Source organism: Culicoides brevitarsis, chromosome 3 (genome assembly GCF_036172545.1).
Source record: "Culicoides brevitarsis isolate CSIRO-B50_1 chromosome 3, AGI_CSIRO_Cbre_v1, whole genome shotgun sequence".
In the NCBI taxonomy this organism is placed as follows: domain Eukaryota; kingdom Metazoa; phylum Arthropoda; class Insecta; order Diptera; family Ceratopogonidae; genus Culicoides; species Culicoides brevitarsis.
Genome location: NC_087087.1, coordinates 3,887,654 through 3,915,466, shown reverse-complemented (window position 1 = coordinate 3,915,466; position 27,813 = coordinate 3,887,654). Strand labels below are relative to the sequence as shown.

The following is a 27,813-nucleotide window of genomic DNA, read 5'->3' as shown; positions in this document are numbered from 1 at the left end:
AAAAACTATTTGAAAATACTTTAAAAAAAAAAATTTTTAAAATTTAAAAAATTTTTTTTTATTTTAAAAATAATTTTTTTTTTATTTTAATAATTAAAAAATAATACTTATTTTTTAAAAAATATTTTAAATTATTTTTTTAGAGCTTTTAAAAAATTTTTTCAAGAAACATTTAAAAAAAATAAATTTTTCATTAATTTTTGTCAACAAAACAAATCGTCTTGACACAGAAAAACATCTCAACCAATGAACTTTTCTCAACCGTTTTGCGGCAATAAACCATCGACAAACAATTACTTTTAATGATCAATAACTCTCCGATTAAAATTTATTATTTTTTCAAATGTTTCTCCAACTGTTGTTTTTCCTTTTTTTTATTATTTTCTCGTGCCTCAACAAATTAATTGCGAGAAAATATTGAAAAACGAGCTATTTTTCTTCGTTGCTCTCATTTTAAAACGAAGCATATTTACGTGACATTTCCCTTGTTTTGTTAATTTTCCTTCGCACTCAACGGCAGCTCGACAAAAAAAACTGTTGAAACTGTAAATAAAAAACGCAACAATGGAAATGGCGAAGAAATTGCCATATTAATTTAGCATTATTAACTTTTGAAGTGGGTTCTATAATTTTTCTTCGTTTAATTTTTTTTTTTTTTAATAATGAGTGTCGATTTTTCTCGTCGCCAACTGAATTCACAAAGCTTGAAATTTTCCGCTCGTTAAGAAAAAAAAAATGAAGAAAAACCGCTTCAATTTGTATTAATTTAGTTATTTTTTTTTTGTTATGAAACCATCGTTTAATTTAAAAGGTCCCTCAATTTTTTTTTTTCATTTTTCAAATTTTATTCTAAAAATTCGTAATTTGTATAAACAGACAAGGTAACACCTTTTTTTATTTTATTAAGTTCCCTTAAGCCATTTCTTTGTTTTTTTTTCTTCGTCGTCATAACCTGTTGTTACCTTTTTGGGCGCGCAAACATTTAAATTCTTCTGTTTACACGCGCGCCAAAGCATCAAAAAATTTCAAGTCGCATAATTTATACAGAAATTTTGTTTAAAGAGACAATCTTCGCGACTTCTCACTTTTTTTTTATTTTTTTCTTCGTTATTTTTGTTGGTTTAATGTTATATAAACATCTCAAATTTATTCAAATTAGAATAATCTTCATAAAAATAATAATGATGACTTTTTTTGTCGTTTTATGAATGAAAATCGGCTCGTGTATCATTTCTCAACTTTGTTGTTTATTTGCTAAATACACAATTTACATTCAAATTTGTAACGGAAAATTATGCTGCTGCTGTAGTTAATGTTTTTTAACGTGCGGAACAAAAAACCAACGATGACACGGCAAATAGCAGCAACAAAAGGTGCTACTGATTAGCTTCGTTAATCTTCTTTATGGCATGCTGGAGGTTTGTTATTTTAACTCACGGGATTTTGGTTGTTTTGATTTTAAGGAAGTTTAGGCGGAAAATTGATGTAAGAGTGGATTAAAGGGATGGTAGGGAAGGAATTTTAACGTTTTTGGTAAGAAAATTTCGAAATTTTATTCAAAAAGGGTCAAAAATAAAAATTTTGTTTAATTAAGCGCCATCTGGAGTCAAAAATTTTGAGCTATTTGTTCTCTAAAGCGCCCTTCAAAGTCAAATTTTCCTTTTTTTTTCTTTTCAGTATTTGTTTAAGTTGAATATTTCATTTTTTGTTCAAAATTGTTATTTTTATTTTTTAAAGCGCCCTCTGGAGTCAAAATTTTAAGATTTTTGTTCTCTGAAGAGTAATTTGAAGTCAAATTTTCATTATTTTTTTCTTTCAATAATTCGATTTAGTTCAATATTTCACTTTTTACTTCTTAAAGCGCCCTCTTTCGTTAAAAATTTTAATTTTTACTTTTAAAGCGCCCTCTGGAGTCAAAATTTTAAGATTTTTGTTCTCTTTTTTCAAATTTTCATTATTTTTTTCTTCCAATAATTCGATTTAGTTCAATATTTCACTTTTTACTTCTTAAAGCGCCCTCTAACGTTCAAAATTGTTATTTTTATTTTTTAAAGCGCCCTCTGGAGTCAAAATTTTAAGATTTTTGTTCTCTGAAGAGTAATTTGAAGTCAAATTTTCATTATTTTTTTCTTTCAATAATTCGATTTAGTTCAATATTTCACTTCTCATATCTTAAAGCGCCCTCTAGATTAAAATTTTCTTTAAAACTCCCTCTATTGTTTAAATATTTTAATTTTCATTCCTATAAGCGCTCTCTAACGTTCAAAAATTATATTTTCCTTATTTAAAGTTTTAAGACAAAATTTTTAAGTATCAACGATAGATGGCGCTTTAAAAAACCAAAAAGTTAAAATTTTGACTTTAGAGGGCGGGATTTAAATTTTTTATCCTTTCAAGCGCCATCTAAAGTCAAAATTGAAATTTGACGCCTTCTTGTATATAAAATTTTAAAATTACGCCATCTGAAGTCAAAATTTTAACTTTTTATTTTTTTAAAGCGCCATCTATCGTTGAGAACTTAAAGTTTTACTTTAAAATTTTCAATTCGAAATAAATTACTTCAAATCAAAAACTTAATTTTCTCAAACAGTTTCTTCAAAACCCATAAAATTACAAAATTTAGCAATGAATCTAAAACTTTAGCCATTTATCCAAATGAAGACGTGACATAATTTGTCAATTTCCGTTCCACAAATGCAAGAAGCAAAACGGAAGAAAAACTTCTGTGCACTTTTTCAAATCGAATTCCTTAATTAGAGTATCACAATGTTCCTCGTTGTCGTATAATATATTTCCGGATAAGTGTTGGATGGACATGCAACAGATGCGCCAACATTGCCATAACTTTACTGAACTATTTGTCTTGTCTTCTATTTTTTTTTAAGTTTGTCTTTAAATTACGACGAAGATGGAAAAGTAGAACGAAACACAATTTATGGGATTTTTAAACCCATTTCGAGGACTTTGAAGCAAAAAACTCTCTTAATTTAACGTAAAAAAATTGTACTTACATCGAGTAGAAACATCAAACTGGCACGATGGATGGATTTGGGTTCGCACATTGCCAATATGATTTTGTCCAATGCTGTTTGCTCCGTTTGGCTCGCAGCATATCGCTGCTGCTGATGATGATGATTATTGACGTCATTGACGGATTTACTGAAGTGATAGACATCTGCGTTGCCAGTAACGATGTCTGACGAAGAAGAAGAAGTGATTTTTGGCGAGGAAATTGTTTGCCGGAGTGTAACGCCAAGTGAGAAGATCCACATCTGCGGAAGAATAAAAAAAAGTGACACAAAAAAAATTAGTACAGAAAAAACTCTTCAGACAAACACGAGCGAAGCGAAAAAAAAGTTGAGAAGAAAATGTGAAAATAATATCGATGATTTTCTTATTATATAAATTCACGCAAGCATATCCACTTTTCTCGATATAGCGGTTGAATGGAAGTTTTTTTGTTTGCACTAACGATGACTAAAATGTAACACGACATTGTTGAAAAAAAATTCGAAGAAAAAGTTTTCGTTTTGAAGAAAAATAAGGGAAAGAGCGTATTACGAATTTCAAACCACGTGACCAATTTTTACTATGTGAAGTATTTTTTGAACATTTTTTCAGATTTTTTTCCAATACAAATTTTAAATTTTCATCCTAAAATTGATTTTTAAAAATTCTAATGAAAAAAATTTGAAAATTTTATCCTTTTGAACATTTTTAAAAAATTTTAACCACGTGACCTTTTTTAAATTTTTTTTTAAGAAAAGTAAATCTTTTTAATTTTTTTTTCAATTAAACATTTTTAATTAAAAATTTTGAATTAATTTAAAAATTTTTCCCAATGCATATTTTAAAAAATTAGCCTTATGAAAATTTTGAAAAATTTTAACCACGTGATCTTTTTTTACAATTTTTGTTGAAGAAAAATTAATATTTTGAATTTTCTTTCAAATTAAACTTTTAAAATTAAAGATTTAAAGCAATTTTTAATTTTTTTCCCAATGCATATTTTAAAAATTTAGCCCAATGAAAATTTTGAAAATTTTTTAACCACGTGACCTTAAAATCCTTTTATTTCTTCGAAATGCCTTAAAACAAAAAAAGTAAAAAACAAGTAAAAAAGTTCGACAGGTTCGACGATGTTCGCTTTAAGTGCTACATTTTTCTTCAATCAATTCAATTTTATTTAGCAACAATTGCGAAATCGTGTCAGCATTCGGTTCTTACAACACAAAAGTTCCTCGTTACAAGTTTCAACCTCTTGTGTAAATTGTGAGATTGCAATTTTAATCTGGGCTTTAACATGCTTCTAAACTAATATTGGTTGATTAAATATTCAACAGTAGCAAAGCTTTTGTGTAATTCAGCTTGAACGGTGTTAAAATTAATTTATTAGCTATACACACAAATTGTGTAACCTTTGATCTGTGTTTGTGGCAATTATCGGAAAATTAAGAGGGAAATTATGATGGTTCGGTTCAGGTGAGTTTAATCGTTTAAATATTTGCCATTTTCAGGCATTTTGAATGCTTGATGGTCATATATTGGATTGCGGCGAAGAATGTATCGATAATTAAAGGAATTTATTTTTTTGATAGATTTTGACTTTTTAATTTGTTTAAAAGTTAAAAAATATGAAAAAAAATAAAATTAAAAAAAAAATAAAAAAAAATCAATTTCAAAATTAAAAAAAAATTAAAAATGTTAATAAATAAATTAAAAAAAATAAATTAAATAAAATAAAAAATTTTAAAAAATATTATAATTAAAAAAATTTCTTTTAAATTAATTAAAATATTAAATTATTAATTTTTAAATTTTTTTTAATTAAAGAAATAAATTAAAATTAAAAATATAAAAATTATTTTAATAAAAGGAAAATAATAAATAATTTTAAAAAAAATAATTAAAAATCTAATAAAAAATAATAAAGAATTTAATTTTTTAAAAAAAAAATTAAATTAAATTAATTAAACTCATTTTAAATTAAAATAAATTTTATAAATTAATTTTTAAATTTTTTTTTATTATTTAAAATTAAATAAAGTAAAAAATAAAAATATTATTTTAATAAAAACTTAAGTATGAATTTAAAAAAATAATTTAAAATTAATTTAAAAAAATTAAATTAATTAATTTAATTTAATTTAATTAATTTAATTTTTTTCATTAATTTTATTGATTAATTCAATTTAAAAAAAATAAAAAAAAAGTTTTTAAAAAAATTAAAAAAAAAAATAAAAAAAAAAAAAAAAAAAAAAAAAAAAAAAAAATTTAAAAAATAAAAACAAATTCAAGCAATAACAAAAAGTAACTTACATTAAAGTAACAAAATAAAATCACATAAAAATCAATAAATTCCCCAACATCACTTTTGACAATCGCTGTCAACGCAAAACCTCCCTCGGGACATTCCATATCATTAATTACCCATTTTCCTCATTACTCTCGTGTTACAATAAAATTCCCTTTTTAAAAATTAATTTCCACAAAAAAGTCATTAAATATCGACATCGTTTCCCTTTCTCCGCTCCATCCTTCTTTCGCAACTCGACACACACTACAAATGATAAATTAATCGAAATACGACGAAATCTACACAAAACCAGCGAAGAGTCTGTCGTCTCGAAATGATAAATATTTATTTATAATGAATATTTTATGGGTTTACGTGACACGAACAAACAACATTTTGCTTTTACCCCCGAAAAAACTGCTGCTGCTCTCTTATCGTCATGAAGTCGAGAGGCAAAAAAAAAGATGCATCAGAAGGTTTTTATCGACAAAGTAATTTAAAATGAAATATTGCACAAAACATGTGTGCATCCAACACAAAAAAGCTGGAAGTGCAAAAAAAATAGATAAACAAAAATTTCTATCTTTTGGTGACCTACTGATTAAATTAGCACAGCGGAGGATTGAAAACACGACAAAATGTGAAGAAAAATAAATAAATAAACAAGGAGCTATGACAGACAGACAATTATTGATGATGATACGGATCTCTCTCTCGGGCGGGTAAGTGTGTGAGATGCATTGTTTCGGAACAAAAAGTAAATGAATTGATTTAAATTTGAACGTTGCCATAGCGAGATGAGGCTTTCGTAGCACCTTTCTTCAATATGGAGGTAATTGCGATGATAAATGACAAGAAAGACAATACGAATACTAATCAAGCAGTGGGTTCACCATTGTTTCGAGTTTGATTAAATTGAAATGTGTGTGAATGAGTGAATTATTATCGTCATCGTTCGAGCTTTTTTGGGCAGTTTAGGGTGACTTTTATTTCCTTTTTAAAATATTTTTTGTTTAAAAATTCTAAAAATTCATTTTTTTAAAGAAATTTTATTTTTTTTTTTTTTTTTAATATTTTTTTTTTTTTATATATTTTTTTTTTTTTTTTAATTTAATTTTTAATTTCACATTTTAGGATTTTTGTAAGTTTTGTTAAAATATTTTTTTTTATTTTTTTAAGAATTAAAATTTAATTTATTTTTTTTTTTTATTTATTTTATTTTAAATTTTTAACTTCACATTTAAGGATTTTGGTAAGTTTTATTAAAATATTTTTTATAATTTTTATCAATTTTTCAAGATATTTTTTTTTATAAATAATTTTTTTTATTTTTAAATTTTTATATTTTTTTTTATTTATTTAATTTTAATTTTACACACTAATTTTTTTTTAATTTTTTGTAGTTTAAAAATTAAAAAAAAAACGAAGCTTATAGAAAACTTTAAAAAAAAAAAAAAAAAAGGTAAGATAATTTTTTTTTTGGCAATTTAGCTTAATTTTATTTTTTTATATTTTCAGAAGAAGTTTAATTATTTAAAAATCAATTTTTAAATATTTTCAGAAAATCAAAGTATATTTTTCAAAATTTATTTTGTTTTAATTTTTTTATTTCACGTTTTAGGAATTTTAGTAAATTTATTTAACAAAAATAATAGGGGAAAAATTTTTTTACAGTTTTAAATTTATATAAGTTTTTTTAATTATTTTTCTTTTAGTTTTGTTTTGTATTTTTTTACTTTTTCAGAAATTTAAAAATTAAAAAAAATCGAAGCTAATGGAAAACTTTCATAAAAACAGGTAAAGGCTTTTTTGCCTATATAAATTTGATTTTTTTTCATTTTTAAAGCAATTTAATTTAATTTTTTTTCGTAAAGAATTTTAACTTTAAATTTTAGGATTTTAATAAAAAAATAGTATTTAGGAAAAAATATCTAAACTTTAAAATTTTTAAAAGTTTTTTTAAATATTTTTCTCTTTGTCTTTTGAAGTTTTAAAACATTATTTTTTTTTAGGTACTTTTAATTCAGATTTGAGACTTATGGAAAATTTTCAAAAAAGCAAGAAATTCAATTTTTCATAGATGTGCTTTGTCCTTTAATCGTTTTAGTTATTTGTATTCAAAATATTTATCAGCCTGAAATTGAAAGCATTTGAAAGACAGACAAGAGTTTAAAATTTAAATGAATTGAATTTGAAACTGAAAGACATTTTAAACCAATGGATATCTTCAAAACGGAGTTTAACAAGACACTACTTGACCTGAACGAAGAAGAGAAAGAGAAAATTGAACAACCTTTCAAGGAAAACTTAAAATCTATTCCAATTAATCCAAACCAAGCAATATAAAAATTTTCCTGAAGGCTTCAAAATTTAAATCTTTAAACAGAAATATTTTGACAGGAAATTTTAATTTTTGAACATTTTTAAGTAATTTTTTCTTTAAAAAATTGAGTTAAAGATAAAATGACTTGAAACTGTTCAAAAATTGAAATCTCCTGTCAAAAGATTTCCGTTAAACAATTTCTCAAATCCGTTCACCCTCATCGCACATCGTCGCAAGCAGAATAAATGCTCAATAATGCATGAAACTTGCTCTTCTGTGTCATGTCAGCAGAGAATTCTACATCTGGCAAATTTTACCAAAAAACAGAAACTAAACAATTTTTGGCACTGCTTCCGAGAATTTTAATTTCTTTTTAATCTTAATAATTGATCGTCGTCGTATTTTATTACAAAGTACTTCACATAAAAAAAAATTAAATTTTCCTCATGTTTTTTTTTTCTCTCTCTGTGAAGCGAAGAGAATCGAAAAATGTTCAATATCACTTACCTTTTCAATATCCGATTCGCTAAACGTCGCCTTCTTGCTGGCACAACTGATGTACTCCGGCGACAAATAGTTCATCATCAACGAGGAAATGGCAGCAACATTTTCCGCGTCGTCTCGAGCCGAGAAGCGGGCGCCTGGCATGAAATCGCTGCAGGTTACAGCGAGCATCAGCGGCATGTTAGCTGGCAACACGGTGAACGAGACACGACCTCTTGACGTGATTTGAAACGTATTCGGATTAACTAAGGGTCGTATTTTGTTGGGCGGCGGCGTATCTGAAACGAAAAGCGGAATCACAATCATAAACAAGTCATGCGAAGTTAATGAAGGAAACAAAAAAAAAATGTTTGGGACACATTATTATATGACGATGATGATGATGATGATGATTATGGCGAAGTCAAGAGTGCTGGATGGATGAACGATAATAATAATAATAATGGCACTACTCGTAATGAAAAAGATTTTGATTTATGTTTCTTTTTTTCTCTCTGTGGCTCGCCACTCATATTTACGTCATTAACTTTAAGACCTTTCGCCATCAAAATCTACTTGAGACCTTTTTTGCTACTTTTTTTTGTTATCTAAATTAATTTTGTTGACATATCCGTTCGTTCTTTTCTCTCGAGGGAAGGTAACACAAAAGATCAGGGTGTGAAGAAAATCCGCGCGATAGATAATATGCCTAATGGAATTGTTACAACTCAATGAACAGCCAAATAAAATCTTAATTTTTCGTCGTGAAGAGAGAAGCCAATAACGATGACATGACAAGAAAATCGGGGATATGCCGCTGCGTTGCGACAAAACAAATATTTGCCAATTATTCATGTTCTAAAATTAACTTATTGATTCCTTTGTCGGTGGATTTTTTTTTCTTCGTGTCATGAACGACGATAACGAAGTACGTTGGCCTAGAAAACAATGTTTGAAGTAAGGAGCAAGGACAAGTGAATTACAGGAGAGGGAAAAGTAAGAAAAAAAAACAGATAAAGAACGAACGGAAAATTTATGTCTTAGTAAAATAATGATAATTATGTCATTAACAACGATCATCATAAAGAAAATGACGGGAGATTAAAAATGTACAGAGAGTTCAGGATTTTAATCAAAATTTGAGAAAAAAATTTTTCAAAAGATTTTTCTTACAAAATTTAAAATCTATTTTTTAATTATTAAATTTAATTTATTTTTAATTAATTAAAATTTTAATTAAAAAATCTAAAATATTTTTTTAAAATCATTTTATAAAAAAAAATTAAAAAATTAAAAAAAATTTATACTTTTAATTTTTAAAAAAATAAAATTGATTTAATTTTAAATTTTTTAATTTTTTTTTAAATTTAATTTTTTTTAAAAATTTTTTTTTTATTTAAAAAAAATTAAATTTTTTATTTTTTTAAATTATTAAAAAAAAAATGTATAAAAATCAATTTTTTAAAAAATAAAATTTTATTCATAATTTTTTAATTAAATAAATTTAAGTTAATTTTATAATACATATAAAATGATTTTTTAAAAATTTAAATTATTTTAATGTAAAATAAAATATTTTTGTATTAAAATAAATTTTAAAGTATAAATTCATTTATAAATTATAAGAGTCTGAAATAAAAAATCTCAAAACAATTTTAAAAATTAAAATTATTTTTGAAAATTATTTTTTTTAATAAAATTTTATTTTTTCAAAAATTTTTTTAATAAAATTTTTAATTATTTTTTAAAAAATAATTTTAATTTTTAAAATTAAAAAAAAATATTTCAGATTTTTTAATTATTTATTACAGAAATTTTTTTATTTTTTAATAATTTAATTTTTTATTAAAATTAAATAAATTAAATTTTTATTAATTAAACAAAATTAATTAAATAAAAAAAAAATAAATAAAATTATTAAATTTTTAAAAATTTTTAAAATTTTTAATTTTTTTTCTACAAAACAATTTTTTTAAAAAAATATCTTTTTTAAATTTTTCTGTACCAAAAGATAAAGTTTTTCCATTTCATTAAAAAAAAAAAAATCAATTTCACGACAATTTTTCTCAAATTAATTTAAAAAATTCCCCCGAAAACCCCCTGTAGCTTCTACTTAACAAATAAAATATAAAATAAAAGTAAATTTATGATTATTATTAATACAACGAACGAACGAAAAAAATGTTTAATAATAACACTCTAACGATCACGACGACGACGTTGGAGAGATTCTTTAAATGAAAAATTATGATTATTATTATAAAAAGCAAAAATTGAAGCAAAATCAATAAAGCTCGACAGCAACTACGACAACAACGTCATAATCTTTCTTCTTCATGTTTCCCTTGATTTTCTTTTCTGCGGGATGGGTTTTCTTAATGAATTAGAAAGCGAGCTATGAGATATGAGGCAAAATACAAAAGAATAAGAAAATTACGCTTCTTCAGTTTATTTATTTTTCCTTTTTTCGTTCTCTTCCTCTTTTTTTTTTGGTCGCATCTCTTTTTAATATAACAGATTCCTTTGTTAAGACAAATTCTCTTTATCCAGTCGTTCGTTAATGTTAACATTAAAGTAAATAGTACGTCAAAGACATAGACAGAAAAAAAATCATAATTTTTCATATTTAAATATTTTTTGTAAGAAAAAAAAATTAGACAAAGAATTTCTTTTAGAAAAAATTTCTTTATATTTAAATTTAGGGAAAAAATAGAAAAAAATGAATTTAATTAAGAAAAATATTTTGATAAAACAAAAAAATAAAAAAAAAAATATTTCAATAATTAATTTAAATTAAAAAAAAAATATATTTAAATAAAATAAAATTTATTATTTAATAATTTAAAATGAAATTTAATTTAAATTTAAATTTTTAAAATAAATTTAATAATTTTAATTTTTAAATAAAATTTTAAATAAAAAATGTTTGAATAAAAAAATAATTAATTAAAAAAATTAAAAAATTAGGAAAAATTAATTTTATTTTCGATTTAATTAAGAAAAATATTTTAAGTAAAAAAATAATAATAAATACAATTATTTAAATAAATAATTAAAATAAAATAAAATATTTAATTAATATTTAAATAAAATAAAATTTATTATTTAATTTAAAATAAATAGAATTTTTTATTAAAATTAAAAAAAAATGTTTAATGAAGCATTAATTTAATTAAATTAAAAAAATTATAATTTAAATTTTTTTTAATTTAAAAAATATTCAAAAAAATTTTTTTTTTATTTTTATTAAAATAAAATTTATTATTTTAAAATTATAAATTAAATTTAAATTAAGGAAAAAAATTATATAGCATTTTTTTTTTTACTTTTTTATTACAGAAAAAAAAAAATTTATTTTATGAAATTATAAAAAAATTAATAAATAAAAATAAAATCGTTTACGTGCCAAAAACTCATAATTTCCCATCTGTTACCGACATTTTCGACAATAATTATTATTTTAAGCTAATTTAGGAGTTGTTTGTTATTTTAACTTTAATTGTTCATCCGAAAATTAAAACGAATTATTATTGTAAATATTAAATGATCGGCGAATTATTAGCGGAACGCAACTAATTTACAAATTAGGCGAAAACGTACACGGCAAAATTTACGCTTGGCAAAAAACTTTTCAAGTATCGATTTTCATCAATTATGAAACAGTAAAAACCGCAACTACCCACTTTTTGCCTACAATCGACACAAGTATCATTCATTTATTTGCAATCTATTTTGATTCAATTTAATTTCCATTTTATCAATTTATCACAATTATTGTTGCTGCAGTGTTATTGTGCGCGTGTTATCGAGCGGGAATTCAACCACATTCAACGCAACACGCCAGCAGGATCACATTTTCTATAATTGTTTAAAAATTGTTTTTGCTGCCGAAACAGTTTGCATTGTTGTTGTTGTAATAAATTTTTGCTCTGTTTGTTTATTTAATTTTTTTTTGTGAATTTTGATGCGATTACATCCGTCAACTACTTAATTCGAGGTGTGATGTCTCATGTTTAACTGAATTCGCGGAAATTTTGGGAAAATTTAATGTTTAACGAAGAGGTTTGCTTTCAGGGAATTTCGTCTGGGGTTTTTGATTAATTTCGTTATTTTATTGGAAAATTTTTGTTGCGTGAACGGGTTTGAACATAAAATTATTTTGTTAGAGAAAATGTTTGATATTGAAATTATTGATCAAATATTGACATTTTATGAGCTTTTAATAGAAATTTTTTTAATTAATATTTTTCTTTATTGAATATTTAATTTTTTTATTGCGAAAAAATTTTAAAATAAATATTTTTTAATTTAATTTTTTATTAAATTTTAATTTAATTTAATTACTTTTTATTCAACATTTTATTTGCAAAATTAAAAAAAAAATATTTTAGATACCAAATAATTTTTTTTTAATTTATTTTATTATTTTTTTATTAAATATTTAGAAAAAAATTTAAAAAAATATTAAAATTTTAAATTATTTAAATATAATTTAATTTCATTTTTTATTTTATAAAAATACTTTTAAGAATAAAAAAATAAATATTAATTTTAAATATTAAATAATTTTTTTTAATTAAAATTTTAATTTGAATAAATTATTATTTATTAAATATTTTATTTTTTTTTTATTAAATAAAAAATATTTTTAAAAATTAATAAAATAAATTTTTAATAAAATAATATTTTTTTTAAATTTTCAAACAAATATTTTTTAATTATTTTTTTTTGAATTAATTTTTTAAAAATTATTTCACAAAATAATTTAAATCCTAATTTTCAACACTTGGCAACGATCCATAATCCGAAAAATAGCTTAGAAGGTATAAACGAAGAAATAAATCTAAATAAACAACAAATTGCAAAATCCATTTTAACAAACATTGATTAGCTTCTTCTGTTCCCCTTTTTTTTCTACACACATCGGCAAGAATGCTTCTCGAAGTAAAATTTACCGACAATAAAATTTTAATTTGTTACAATATATTATATCCGATAAATCTGAACTCAACAAGATAAATTTTAAATCTTTTTCATTTTATTTAATGTTCAATTGGAAGAAGAACAAGAAGAAAGTATCGAGCAGGAAAAAAAGTAAATAAAATCAATAGAAAAGGGAATCTCTTCTGGTTTCTTTTTTTTGTTATTTATTCTTGTCAAGCCACGTGAACGTAAGTACCTACAGAAACTTAAGGAAGAAAAGGTTTATAAAAATTTAATCTTGCGGTGTCTTGTATATTAAACTGATACTGAGTATTAATAATACGTCATCGCATCGTTTTATTTTTTTTCTTCTTCTCAGTTTACATGATATTGACATTCAATTTAAACTTTTCATTTTTTTCTATAAAGTCTTCAATTTTTATTATTACCGCATTTCGAAGAAAAAAAGTGGTTTTAAAATTATTAAAATGTGCATTGGGATAAAATTTGAAATTTGCATTGAAAAAAAATTAAAATATAACTGGGAATAGATTTTATAATTTTTTATAATTAAAAAATAATTTATTTAAAAAAATTAATTTTTTTAAATTTATTTTATTTGTATTTTTTAAATATTTATTTTTTTAATAAAAATATTTTTTTTTAAATAAAATAATAATTTTTAATTTGTTTAAATTGTAAACTGGGATGAGATTTAATAATTTTGAAAATTTGCATTGGGCTAATTCACATTATTGAAATTTTTCGCATTGGGTCAAATTTTAATTTTTAAACAAAGGTTTGATTAAAAATGTTTAGTAGGTCAAAAATTAAATAAAAAATATTTTTAATAAAATTATTGTAATTAAGATTATTCATTGGAACTAAAATATAATATCAGAAAATATAAAATATGCATTGGGAAAAAAAATTGAAATAAAAATTAAAAATGTGCATTGGGTCAATTTGTTCAAAAACAAAAAGCGGTTAAATTGTTCATCTTAATTCAAACGAAAGTTTTCAATTTTTTTTTTTTTTTGAAAAAATTCATTAAACCGAGAAAAATGTCTTGTGACATGGAAAATATGAAAAATAATAACATTTTCTCTATATTAATATTTTTTTTCTTCTGCTTGCTATTTAAATAACTCAGATGACAAAAATTCTTGTATGCTCTATTAAATGTTTCTTATTTACGAATTTTTTTCTTTCTCTCAGCTATGAGCTTAGTCTCTACCCACTGAGCGAATGACGTCTTCTTGTTCTTGTGCAAACAACAAAAAAAAAAGATGAAACCGATGGTTTTAAAAAGAAAAAATTACGAAGAAGAATGATACAAAATAAATAAAGTTCAACGGAGAGACAAAATATCTTTCCGCAATATTTGGCGAAATTTATTTGCGAAAATTATCAGAGTTTGAGTTTGGAGACAAGGCAAATAGATTGACACGAAATAAAATAAACACAAACAAGAGACAAATATTGATAACCATTCATTCATCATTCGTTCCGGAAAACCATGAAAAAAAAACTGAAATTGAGAGTTTTTGGTAAGGAGGAAGAAAAATTCGCTTCGAGCTCTTATTAGAAGGAGGAAAATTTATTTGACGAAATTAAAAGGAGTTTTAATGGAAATGGAAGAAATTGTGAACATGTTTCTTCGTACTTTCATATCAAAAAGTATCTAGATTCATTAGAATAAGAAAAATACCTCAAATTACGAGCCTCAAGGTTTTGGGTTGAAAAAATATTATTAGTCTTTATTGCTTCGAGAAATAGACAAAAAATTAATTATTAAATTAATTTTTTTTAAAATGATGAAAAAAAAGTTTCTAAATAAAATTTCTTTTTTTTAACAATATTAAAAATTAATTTAAAAAAAATAAAAAAAATTATAAAAATTAAATTAAAATTTTAATTATAATTAAATAAATTAATATTAATATTAATTTAAAATTAATATTTATTTTTATTTAATAAATATTTTATTATATTTCATAAATAAAAAAATTATTCATTTAAAATAAATTAATTTTTAAATTTAATTAATTTAATAAATTTTTTTTTAAAAAAAATTTAAAAATTTTTCAAAAAAAAAAAAAAAATATTTTTTTATTAATTTATTTTTAAATTTTATTTAAAATTAATTAAAATTAATTTTTTATTAATTTTTTTTTAATATTATTATTAAAAATTAATTTAAAAAAAATGAGAAAAATATTATATTTTTATTAAAAAATTAATTAAATTAATTATTTATTATTGAATTATTTAAAAAAATTAAAATATATTTTTTTTATTTTTTAAGTTTTTTATTTTTTAAAAATTAATGAATATTTTTTTATGAATTTATTTTATTTTCTTTAATAAATTATTTAATTTAAAAAAAAAATTTAAATAATTTTTTTAAATTAATTTTAAATTTTCCTATAAACTATTTTAAGCTTATTTTAAAAGAAAAATAAGAAACTTGTTAAAAAAAATTTCATTAAATAGACACAAAAAAAACTCCTCATTTTCTCTTTTGTAACTTCTCATGTAAACCCAACCAATATTACATAAAATATCTTGCACTTTGCAATCTTGTGGTCGAACAAATTTAATTGAATAAAAGCCGCACTCTCTTTCTCCGTAACTCATCGTCGTCGTTATTCGAAAATTTACACATCCTCTTCCTCCATCCTCACACAAAAATAACTCTTCTTGCGAATGAATGAAGGCTGTTCCGTTTTTTACCTTCTTTCTTTTCCCTGCTTTTGTGTGAACTCTGCAATAAATTATCAAACGCCGTAAGCAGATCTGTTCTGGCTTTTATGACGGAATTAAATCAGTTGAATTTGCATTTCTTCTTTTTTTTTCTCTCGAGTCGAAAACGTGGCGTTGATGCATTTTCTTTTCATCGCAAAAGTATTTTTCGCTTTTTAAAAGGAATTTCAGAGAATTTTTCCGCTTGGAGCATGTTGTTGTTTTTTAATCCGAGTTTCATTTTAAATACTTGCTATTTAAAAACAATTACAATAATTCCGTAACACTCGAGAGTTTACACAAAAAAGTATTCAAATAAGCTTAAAACGAGATGTCGACAACGAGGCACGAGCGACGAATAAATATTTGAAATTCTAAATCTGCTGCTATGTCAAGAGGAATGTTCAAGTGAGGTTGGTTTTTAAGCGAGAAGAAGTTAAAACGATGCGACGACGACGATGGAAGAATGGTCGGAAAATTATTATTTAATTTAATTTATAGGTAAAGTTTTATTTATCTTGTGGTGAAAATGAGAAGATTTTTATCGCGTAAATTCCGCATCTGCCGTCGTTCTCTTCGTTCTCATTGTCATTCATAAAAATTTAATGCAATTTATTAATTTTTCACTTTTCCCGTGAGTCGTGACGATGATACCATGTCTCCTACAGTGCGAAGATGACGACAATGGGATGCATTTAATTCAAAGTTTGAAATTCTTCTTTGCACATCGGGGGCTCTGTCGTTCGAAAAAGGGATGACTTTGAAGGTTTTGGCGTTAAATTTGTCATTAAAGGTCTTAAATTTTATTTTAAAGATTCCGTTCTCGATGCTTCAAATTTTTAACTCGACATCTTTCTACAATTTTTTGATCGAGATCGAAAAAAAAGTTTCAAGAGCGGAATTTGAGATCAAATGAGAGAAATTTCAAATCTTGAGAGAGAAATTTAAACATTGAGAGAGAATTTTATAAAATCGAGAGAAAAACATGAAACCATGAGTCAGTTCGAGATCGAAATTAATTTCATTGATCACAAAATCTGAAATGAGTAAAAATTTCAATCGTCGAGATCGAAATTAAAGCAAAAAGTTGCAAAATGTTTTTCTCTCGATTTTATAAACTTCTCTTTCAATGTTTTAATTTCTCTCTCAAAATTTAAAATTTCTCTCATTTGATCTCAAATTCCGCTCTTGAAACTTTTTTTTCGATCTCGACATTTCAAATTTTGCTTTTGATGTCTTTCAATTGCTTTTTGCTAAAACTTCGATCTCGAAGATTGAAATTTTTTACTCATTTAAGACTCCGTTCTTGACTTCATTTGATTTTTTTTTAGCTGAAATTTTTTGTTTGACTTCTCTCTGCTAAATATTTTTTTATCGAATTTTAAAAATTTTGTTCTCATTTCAGATTTCGTTCTCGATGTATTTAATATCGATCTCGAACTGACTCACGTTTTCTAAATTTTTCTCTCGATTTCATAAACTTCTCTCTCCATGTCTCAAATTTCTCTCTCAAGGTTTAAAATTTCTCTCATCAGATCTCAAATTCTCTTGAAATTTTTTTTCGATCTCGACATTTCAAATTTCGTTTTAGAATTTAGATGCTTATAATTTCGATCTCGAACTGAACCATAAATTCATATTTTTCTCTTGATTCTGTAAAATTTTCTCTCCATGCCTTGAAATTCTCTCTCAAAATTTTAAATTTCTCTCTTCAGATCTCAAATTCCTCTCTCGAAGCCTTTTTTCGATCTCGAAGTTTCAAATTTTGCTTTTAAGACTCAAAATCTTTAAAATAACTCTTCAACGACCAAACTTCATCCTTTTTAAACCCACAGTCGCATAATAAAAACGAAAAATTTATCGAAAAGAAAACAAAAAAGAAGAAGAAAAAGCACGAAAATTTAAATTTAGTACGTTTAATAATAAAAATTCAATTAAAATTTTCTCCGTTGCAAACAATGTAAATTAATGCCGACGCACGTCAACAAATTTTAATATGATTTGTATGTGAAAAATGTGATAAAAATATTTTTGCCGAAACTATTCATTCAACTTTTCTCATTTTTTTTTCTCTTCAGTCTACAAAAATAGAAAAATTGTGCGCAACACTCAAACTAATCTCCGGATAATGGAAACAATTATTTTTACTTTTTCCCATTCATTGACGTGACGACCAAAAAAATTGTGTGGAGAAAAGGGAAAGAAAAAAAAAATTCAAGATAATTAACTTCAGCTTTAATTACATGGAAAGAATTTTCTAATTGAATAAAATTTTGCCAGAAGATTTTTGCGCGTAAAGTCCAAAAAATTGGTTAATTTCCCGATTTTTCCGTCGCTCTATTCAAAATTAATTAACTGTCTGACAATTAGTTCACGTTCAAAAATTTTCCGGAAAATTTTAAATTTTCCCTCGGAGAATTTTATGCGAAACACGACAAACAGGTGAAACTTGTTCCGTGTGCCATGTTTCATATCATCATCTAGTTTTTGATTTTTTTCCTCTGTTTTTTTCGCTTTTTTTTTTTGCATAAACATGAATTAAAATATGTTCGTTCTCTGCAAATATGGAAATTTTTCCGCATGTCGAGAACAAGCAAAGAAGCTTCAAAAGTAAATGGTTTGAATTATAGCGCAAGTTGAAAATTATCTCCCCGGAAGTAGTCTGAGTTTAATTATATGTGAAAAACCAAACCAGAGAGAGCGGGAGAAAAGGAGGAGAGTGAGTGAATAATTTACCACGAGTGGAAGTAAAATGCAGCGGTAATCTAATGCGTTTTTGTGTGCAAAGAGTCTCTTGAAATTAAATAAAAAATGTCAGGCTTTGAAGCTTAGAATTGGTTCAGGGTAGAAAATGAGTTGAGAAGGAAATGAAAAAATTGTGTTGTGTGGCGAAATAATAGGTTTTCAGCTCATTTGGAAGTCAATTAAGCAGTAAAATGCATTTTACCATTTTAAATGGTTAAATGATGTTAAGAAATTTAATGGATTTTTTTTTTGTATTTTTTGACTTTATAAAATTTAATTATTTTATCAATAATAAAAAAAAATAATTTTAATTTAATTAAATAATTATTAAATAATTAATTAATAATTTATTAATTTTTAAATAATTTTTTAAAAATATTTTTTTTAATTTATTGAAAAAATAAAATTAAATTTGAATTAAATTTAATTTATTTAATGAAAAAAATTATAAATTATTAATTGAAATTAAAAAAATTATTAAATTAAAATTGTTTTTTTATTTCCCGTTAATTTACATAAATAATTAAAATTAAATTTAATATAAAACTTAATTTTTAAAATCGAAGAAAAAAATAAATTGTCTTAAAATTTAAAATTTAATTTTTAAAAAAATTAATAAAATTATAAATTTATTTTTTAAAATTTATTAATTAAAATTATTACATTAAAATTTATTTTTTATTTTCTGTTAAAGAGCTTTAAATAAAAAAAATTAAATGAGATAATAAAAAATTAAATAAAATAAATAATTATAAATTAAAAAAAAAATAAAAGATAAATTTACTGAATTTTGACTTAATTTTATCGTTTTTTTTTAATTTGAAAATAAATAATTTAAATTTTTTTATTTTTTTATTTAAATTTTAGCTTTTTATTTTAATTTAATAATATTTTGATAATTTTAATAAATTTTTAGATAAAATGTGTATATTTTTTTAACAAAATAAAATCCAAATTAAACGATAAAAAATTAAAATAAATTATAAAAAAATTTTTTTCAGCCTAAAAAATTTAATTTAATTTAAATAATTTTTTTAAATTAATTTTTTTATTTTAATTTTAAGTTAATTTTTTAGATTAAATTAAAAATTTTATTAAATAAAAAAAAAATAAATAAAAAAGTCAAAAATAAATAATAAAAATATTTTTTTTTTAATTTATAAATAAAAAAAAATTAAAGAAAAATTTAATTAAATTTAAATAATTTTAATTTATTTTTAATTAATTTAAATATTATATTTATTTTTAATTATTTTTTCATATGTAATTTTCTACAAAAACCCTACAAAACTCTAATTAAAAAAATTAAAAATTCACAAAGAAACGAGCAAAAAAATGTTACAATTCTTGATCCAAATGGATTTCCTCTTCACATCTAATGCTCTTACTTATTCAGTTGTTGCTATTTTCATTTTTCGAGCCCATTTTCCGTTTTAAAAGCTCTTTGCACAAAAAAAAACGACAACACAAAAAAATGAGCAGACCAATAAAAACTTTTATGTAATTAGCTTACAGTTGCTTTGTGTGTGTGTGTGTGTGTGTTTGCGTGTCTGTAATTAAAGTCAAACTTTATGCTGTGGCTTAATTTTTTGTTGCGTTTGTTGCTCTTCCAAAGTACTTTCGTCTCCGGCAGCAAATGCGGTTGCAAAATAATGAAAAAATAAATATTTAAATGATAAAAAAAAGACGAACTTTGCAACTCGGAATGGCGGCGGGCGGGCGAAAAATACGACGAAACATAAAACAAACGTTGTTAATTCCGTCAACAGTAAGCAGTAAAATAAATTTTTCGCTCCAACTTTTATTCCGTTCTGTGTGCAAATAAATCCATATGCGATAAAAACGTGTGTGTTGTATTTTTATTTATTTTTTTTTTGTTGTAAGAGCCAACAAAAAAGGAAGGTTTAATTTTATGCTTTATGAGTCACATATAATATTACATTATCTTTTTTTCTACCTCTTTGGAATAAACGGGAGATTTTTCACTCATTTATGGAAATTGTGCTATGCTGTTTTTGATGCAAAAAAAAATCGAGTCTCTTGAAAAAAATATTTTTAGATTTAAAATTAAAAAAAAATTTATTTTAAATAAATAAAAAATAAAATAAATTTTAAATAAATTAAATAAAATTTTTAATTTAATTAAAATTTAATTAATTAAAATTATTTTTTTATAATATTTTTTTTTAAAAAATTTTTTTAAATTTTATTTTTATTATTTTTTTAAAATTTAAAATTATTTAAAAAATAAAAATATTAAAATTTAAAAAAAAAATTATTATTTTAATTTTTTAATTAATTTTCAAAAATAATTAATCAATTTTTATTTTTTTAAATAATTTTTTTTTAATTTTTTTTTAATGCAAAATTTGTCAAAATATTTAAAATTAAATTTTATTTTTTTTGTTTAAAAATTTTTAATTTATTTATTAATTATTTAATTAATGTTATTTAATAATTTATTTTATTTTAATAAAAAAATCATTTTAAATTTAAATACTCTGATAAAAATCTCCCAACTAATTCAAGGTACTTTTATTTTTTTGTTTATTTCCTATTATTATCATGCATGCAAGATAATGAGGAGGAAGGCTTTTGTCGACGACGTACCTTTGACGACTGCGATAAACGGTAGAATTGTCTTCTTTTTAATATTTTTCTCTCATTTTTAAGCGAATTCCGTGTGTGTGTTCGTGAAAGAAAGAATTTTAATCTTTGAACAGTCACTTTTCACACAGTTTTCGCTTTTTACCTACTCTTTATTCGTATTTAGTACTTTTGCATTGTTGTTGATTATTATTAAAGTTGAAATGAGAAAATTGTTTTGTTTGTTTTTTTTTTTTTTATTTTTTTCTCGTTGAAAGTTGAAACGCTTTGACTTTTTAGATTAAAATTTCTGGCATTTTTGAAGTTTAAGTTTGTATTTTTTTTTTGATGCGTTTGATTGAGTTTCTCATTATTTTAAAGTTTTTGAAGAGTTGCGGGTTTTTCGAAGAATTTTCAATAAAATTTATTGAATTATTTATTGTAACGAAAAGCTTTTTGATTTGTTATTCTTAATTTTTTTAATGATTTTTAATTAAAAAAAAAATTAATTAATTTATAAAATTTAATTTAATTTATTTTTGTATAAAAAATTTTAAAAATTAATTATTTCCTGTTTAAAAAAATAATTAGCTAAAAATATTTTTTTTTCAAAAAAAAAATAATAAAAATAAATTTAATAAAATATTTTTAATTAAATTAAATTAAGTTAAATAAAAAAAATTTCAAAAAGAGAAAAAAAATAAATAAAATAAAAAAAAATAATGAATTAAAGTTAATTTAATCAAAAATAAATTTTAAGAAAATTTAATTGAAAAATTCTATATTTTTTTTAAGAAAATTTCTTTAAAAAAAAATTAAAAAAATATTTTTAATAATTTTTTAAAAAGAAAAAATTTTTAAAAAATGATTTAATAAAAATTTAAATTAATTTTAATAAAATTTAAAAAAATTATAAGAAATAAAAAAAAATAAATAATAAAAATTTTGAGAAATAAAAAAAAATATTTTAATAAATAAATGAACTAAATAAATTTAAAGAATTTAAAAATAAATAAAATGAAATCTGAAAAATATTTCCAGAACTGAAAAAATTATTTTTTTTACCAAAAGTATTAATTTTAAATTATAAAAATATTAAATTAAATTCAAGTCAAATTAAAAAAAAAAATATAAAAAACGCATAAATTAAAAAAAAAGTCCATTTGAATTCCACGAAAGCACATCAGAGAGAGGAAATTAAATGAAAAAAAATAATAATAATGAAAAAAAAAGTTGTTATCCAATTAAACTTCTCCCATTCGCCCAACTTCACTCCATATTTCATCTACTTATAATAATAATTAATTTCGATATACGGATTAGTTACGTCACAAATAAAAATAATTACTCTATCGTCCATCCAGCATTACTCGAGAGACGCTTTAATCGCTCCTCTCACTCAAATAAATAATGCGCCTCATAATTAATGAATAAATTTCTGCCGCAAATCCGAACATATTATAAATTAAATTAAATGTCTCTGTCCCAAAATATGCAATTTTGAACAATAAAAAAACAAAAAATCGACTTACCCGCTAAAAACATGTCCTGCAACGCTTGTACCGATTGACACAATAATGCCCATCCCTCAAGTTGATTAAGACCAGCGGGCTTAATGTGCATTACATCGGCCAGCGTTACGTGATTCAACATTGTCGGTTGTTGTTGTTGTTGTTGCGGATAATGGAAATTTTGTTGCTGCGTGTGAATAAATGGATTGCTGTGATATCGTTCGACTTTGGGTTTTTCGAATTTTTTGTCGTCGTCGTCGTGCCAATTTTTCTGTTGCTGCGACGAAGGAAGAAGTTTTGCGCGTGGCAAGCCATTAAATTCGCGCTTCAACAGCGTGATTCGGTTGTCGTGATCACTACTGCCGTTAATTGTTTGTATTTGCTTATCGCTACTAATCCTATTAATTGTATTATTGTCGTAATTCGCATGAAATTTATATTGAAGGTAAGGCCCCCTAGGTAATGTCATGTTAGCATAGGCACCATAGGTGGGTCGTCTCGCGTCAGTTCCCGTTGCCGGATGATATTGATGATGATGAGGATGATCAACTCGTTCGATATTTTTACTGTATACATTCCTATTGGGGGCCATTTTTGCCGTCGTCGTCATCATCGATGCTGTTGCTGTTGTTTTGTTCCTGGGTAATGTGGCAGCGTGTTGAGTCATATTTATGTTTGATGTGTACATTGCGAGATCTGAAAAAAATAAAATAAAAAAAATTTTGAATTAATATGCGAAATTGATATTAGGATGTATTTGTAGAAAAATATTTTTTTTAATATAAAATTAATTTTTTAAATTATTTTTTAATTAAAATATATTTTTTTTAATTAATAATCATTTAAAAAAATTTTTTTTTCAAAAAATTATTTAAATTAAATTAAAATAAAATTTTTGAAAATATCTTTTGATGAAAAATTTACATGAAATTTTCAAGAAAATTACTTAATTTAATTTTTTTTAATTTTGTGATTTTATTTTAATTTTTCATAAATTTAATTAATTTTAATCAAGTTAATTTATATTAAAATATTAAAAAAATTATAATTAATTTTTTAAATTAATTTAAAAAAAAATTATTTTAAAAGAAAATATTTTTATAAAATATTATTTGACAATTTTTTTATATAAATAATGCAAATATTTTTTTTAATTCATCAACATTTTTTATTGTTTAATTTAAATTAAAATTTTAAAAAAATTTTAAGAAAATTTATTTTTTTTAATTTTTTAATTAAATTTTTTTTTTAAATATATTATTTGACTATTTTTTCTACTTTTTTATAGTTATTTTTTAATTCTGTAAATTTAATTAAAATTTAAAAAATTAAGTAAAATTTAAAAAATTAAATGTGGAATAAAAAAAATAAAATCTAATTAATTAATTTATTATTTTTAATTTAATAAATTAATTATTTAATTTTTAAAAATTTTAATTTTATTTTGATAAGATCATTTTTTTTCATTAATATTTGAACATAAAATTTATACAAATTTTTCTTAAATTTGTCAAATTTTAATAATTTTTTACTAAATAATATTTTTTTTAATTAAAATTCTTGTTTTAAAGTTTTTATTTTTTGTTTTAATTTATTAAATTTAATAAATTATTTTAATTTAAATTTAAATTTTAAATTAAAAAAATTAATTTTTAAAAATTAAAATTTTATTTAAAATAAATTTTTAAATAATTTTTTTTAAATTTGATATTTTTAAATAATTAAAAATAATTAATTAATTTTTCTTAAAAATAAATTTAAAATAAAATTATATTAAAACAAGAAAAATAAAACTTCATAAAATAAATGCGTCAAAAACAATGTAGCTAATAGGAAAACATTCGTAAAAAAACATAAACAAACATATATTAATATTTATCACCATTCTTATAGTAACTTTCAACATGTGAGAACGAATAAACAAGCACACCTGTCAACATCGCATCGCTTTAACATATATCACACACATTACATCGCAGGATAAAATACACAACGAGGCGAAAAAAAGTGAATTATTGTACGCTCCTTTCCATTTCAGAGCAAACGTAAACACATGAAATTCGAAAAATGTGTGAAAAATTTCCAGATCACACCCTTTATAAATAATCCGCACTGACATTTCACATTTTGCTCTCTTTTCCTATTTTCCTATGTTGATTCAATTCTATTCTATGTAAATTGTAAATAATCCTACGTGTTATTTTTATTTCTGTATTTTCAATTCAACAAACAATTAAATTTTGCTAATCTAAAGAAATCCTATAAAATTTTCATTCAGGCAATGGAGACGTCTGGTTGTTTGAATTTTTTGATGAAATTTTTGAGAAAATTGATAAAATGAAAAAAGCCTATTACAGAAAATGTTAAAATTGGGGACAAAACATACCCCAATTTTAATAACAATAAGGACGACGACAATAAATATGAGAGAAAATGTAAAAGGAAACAAATCAGAGCAAGAACAGGAGGAAAGGACACATACATCATAAAAATTATGTTTGAAGGTTCAAGGAGTGAAGAAGGGTGATTTATGACAGACTTGAGCGGTTTTTGGTTGATTTATGTCACAATTTTCATTCATTGGAAAGTTTAATGGGATGTAAGTATTAAATAAATATGATTTTTTGATGGATTTGTTTCATATTGAAGTTTTCTTTGAATTAAAGAATTTTAAAGAAATTTAGTTTTTGGAGTTAAAAAAAATTAAATTAATTTTTTTAAATTATTAAGTTGTTAAAAATTGAATTTAAAGCAATTTAATAATTAAAAAAAAATTAATGAAAATATAAATTAAAAAAAAATGAAATTAAAATTTAAATTTAAAAAATAAATAAAAATTAAAATAAAATAAAAATGATTAAAATAAAATTAATAATAAAATTTAATTTTTTTTTTTAAATTAATTTTAATTTTAAATGTACTTAAAAATTTTTTATTATAAAACTAATTAATTTGGTTAATTAAAAAAAAATTAATAAAAAAACCCCTTAAAGTATGCAATGAAGCTCAAACAAAAAAACTTCAATTTTCAATGGATTTTTAAATACTTTTTTGAAATTTTTTAAGACATAAACCTTCTAAGAGATACAATTAACAACTTTTACTAAACTAAAAAGAATCTGAAGAGCAAAAACTTTGAGTTATTGCGTTACAAAGTTTGTATGGATTTTAACGACGTTTAGTTTTGAATCCTTTTGGGTAAGTTCTTATACAATTTTTTTAAATTTAAGGTCAAGGTCAATTTTTTTATTTTTTTTTAAATTTAATTTAAAGACTGATGAATAAGAAGCGATAATAAAAGACTTGAAAAAAAAATTTATTATTTAAAAAAAAATATTTAAATTGAATTAATTTAATCTAATTAATTAATTAATTAAAATTAAACAAAATTAAAAAATATCCTTTCAAATTTTTTCTTAACGATTATTTTGTAATCCTAACAAAATTTTTTCTTAATGGAAAAATTTGATTTTTATTCAAATTTTTTTTAAAGATTAAAAAAATTTTCTTTCGTTAAATTTAAATATCGAAATTTATCAAAAAGCTTCAAAAATTTCATAGAATCGTAAGTTTTTTATTTTATAAAAAATAATTCTTTGACTTTTGACTCTTCAACTTTTCTAAAAGGATCAAAAATGTCATTCAAACTCCATATTTTTAAGTCTTGAAACGTTCAAACTAACTTTTTAACTCATATGTTAACTCTACATAACAAAAAAATAACTGACAGACTACCTTTTTAAAAAAATCCCATTTTTCTTTTTTTTCGCATTTCACATGTGTAAGTTTGTGATCTGACTAAAGAATCAATGATGTAATAAATTTAAAGATCCGGTTCATTCATTCCGTAAAATGTCTAATTTTCTCTTTAAAAAACATTCCGTTACCCTTTTCCATCCCCTTTTTTTCATTCATTGTCGCCCTTGCAAATGCTGGACCCTCACGATATTAGTTATTCCGTGCACCCTTTTGGACAGTCGTGCGTAAAGCCATACATTATAATCATAATAAAAACACATGTGATCACATTCAGTGCTTTGTTTTCATCGCACTTTACGAGAAATTTTCATTTTAAAATTGTTTTGCTTTTGAATTTCATTCAGGTCTTGATTGAGTTTCGTATCCTTTTAACCTCCTTTTTTCTAATTTTGCAACTTGAATTTCAGAGAGAGTCTCTTCTCATCAATCATGTCACAGAATCTCAGATGATTTGATTTGATTTGCACGGCAGATACTTCACTTCCAATCCATCATATTATCCATGTTCATGTTTTCATTTTCGAAAAAAAAAGTTTGTTTATGTTACGTAAATGCCATTTACTTATGCATACATAATCTAATCGCATATTGATATCAAAAATACATTTTCTTGGCAGTAGCTTGATGCTTATTTGTACGTACAACTTCCCATGAAATGAATTGGTTCAACAAAATTTTTCATCCCAGTGCATATTTTAACTTTTTACACTCGAAATTTGCCCCAGTTGACATTTTAAAATATTGTTTCCAATGCACATTCAAAATTTTTGACCCAATGCATAATTGAAAAATTTTTACCCAAAACACATTTAAAAATTTCGCCCCAGTTGACATTTTGAAATTTTTACTTTTGACCCAATGCACATTTTTCGCAACTTCGCTAAAGTTTCATTAAATGGTAAGTTGTACGAACTCAAAATCACCAAATGCGAAGAATGGAGGGAGATGAAAAGTTTCGTCTTCTTCTTGCTTTTCACACACAGAAACCGAATTTATCAGACAGCGATAGATAGGAACAGACAGAAAATAATCGGATTAGTATAACAAGTTCAAGTGAATGAAGCCTCCTCGTCTCTATTGACTGTCGATTCGATGTTTGTGTTTGTGTGTGCCGACGAAAGAGATGATACCGCACGCAACACGAGACAAAAGAGAAAATGTCTACATTTTGGACTTTCTTTGCCCCGTCTCTCCTTTCAACTCTTTTTGCCAATCGTGTCTTTGGTTTCGTTCGAGGAAAATCCAATCCCTTGTTCAGCAACGAGCAACGAAAGATAACAAGCCTACTCAATTTTCTCTTTACACCTATCTACGCTTTTTTGGTTGTTTGTAGAAAGAAAATAGATTAAATTGATGGTTTTGCGTGCCCAAGAAAAAAATTGAATTAAGCGCATTTTATTTATTAATTCTGAATATTTAAAAATATTTAATAAAATTTTTAA

General features: G+C 22.8%; 1 protein-coding gene across 1 annotated transcript in view; it reads right to left on the bottom strand.

Annotated features, from left to right (window-relative positions):
- Window positions 1–23,084, bottom strand: part of LOC134833731 (uncharacterized) — a 41,778-nt gene extending 18,694 nt beyond the window's left edge. The window contains 3 exon segments of the mRNA XM_063848159.1: window positions 3,012–3,272; window positions 8,127–8,401; window positions 22,634–23,084. Coding sequence (XP_063704229.1) covers window positions 3,012–3,272; window positions 8,127–8,401; window positions 22,634–23,081 — 984 coding nt within the window. The 5' untranslated portion in view covers window positions 23,082–23,084.
- Between the last annotated feature and the right edge of the window lie 4,729 nt (window positions 23,085–27,813).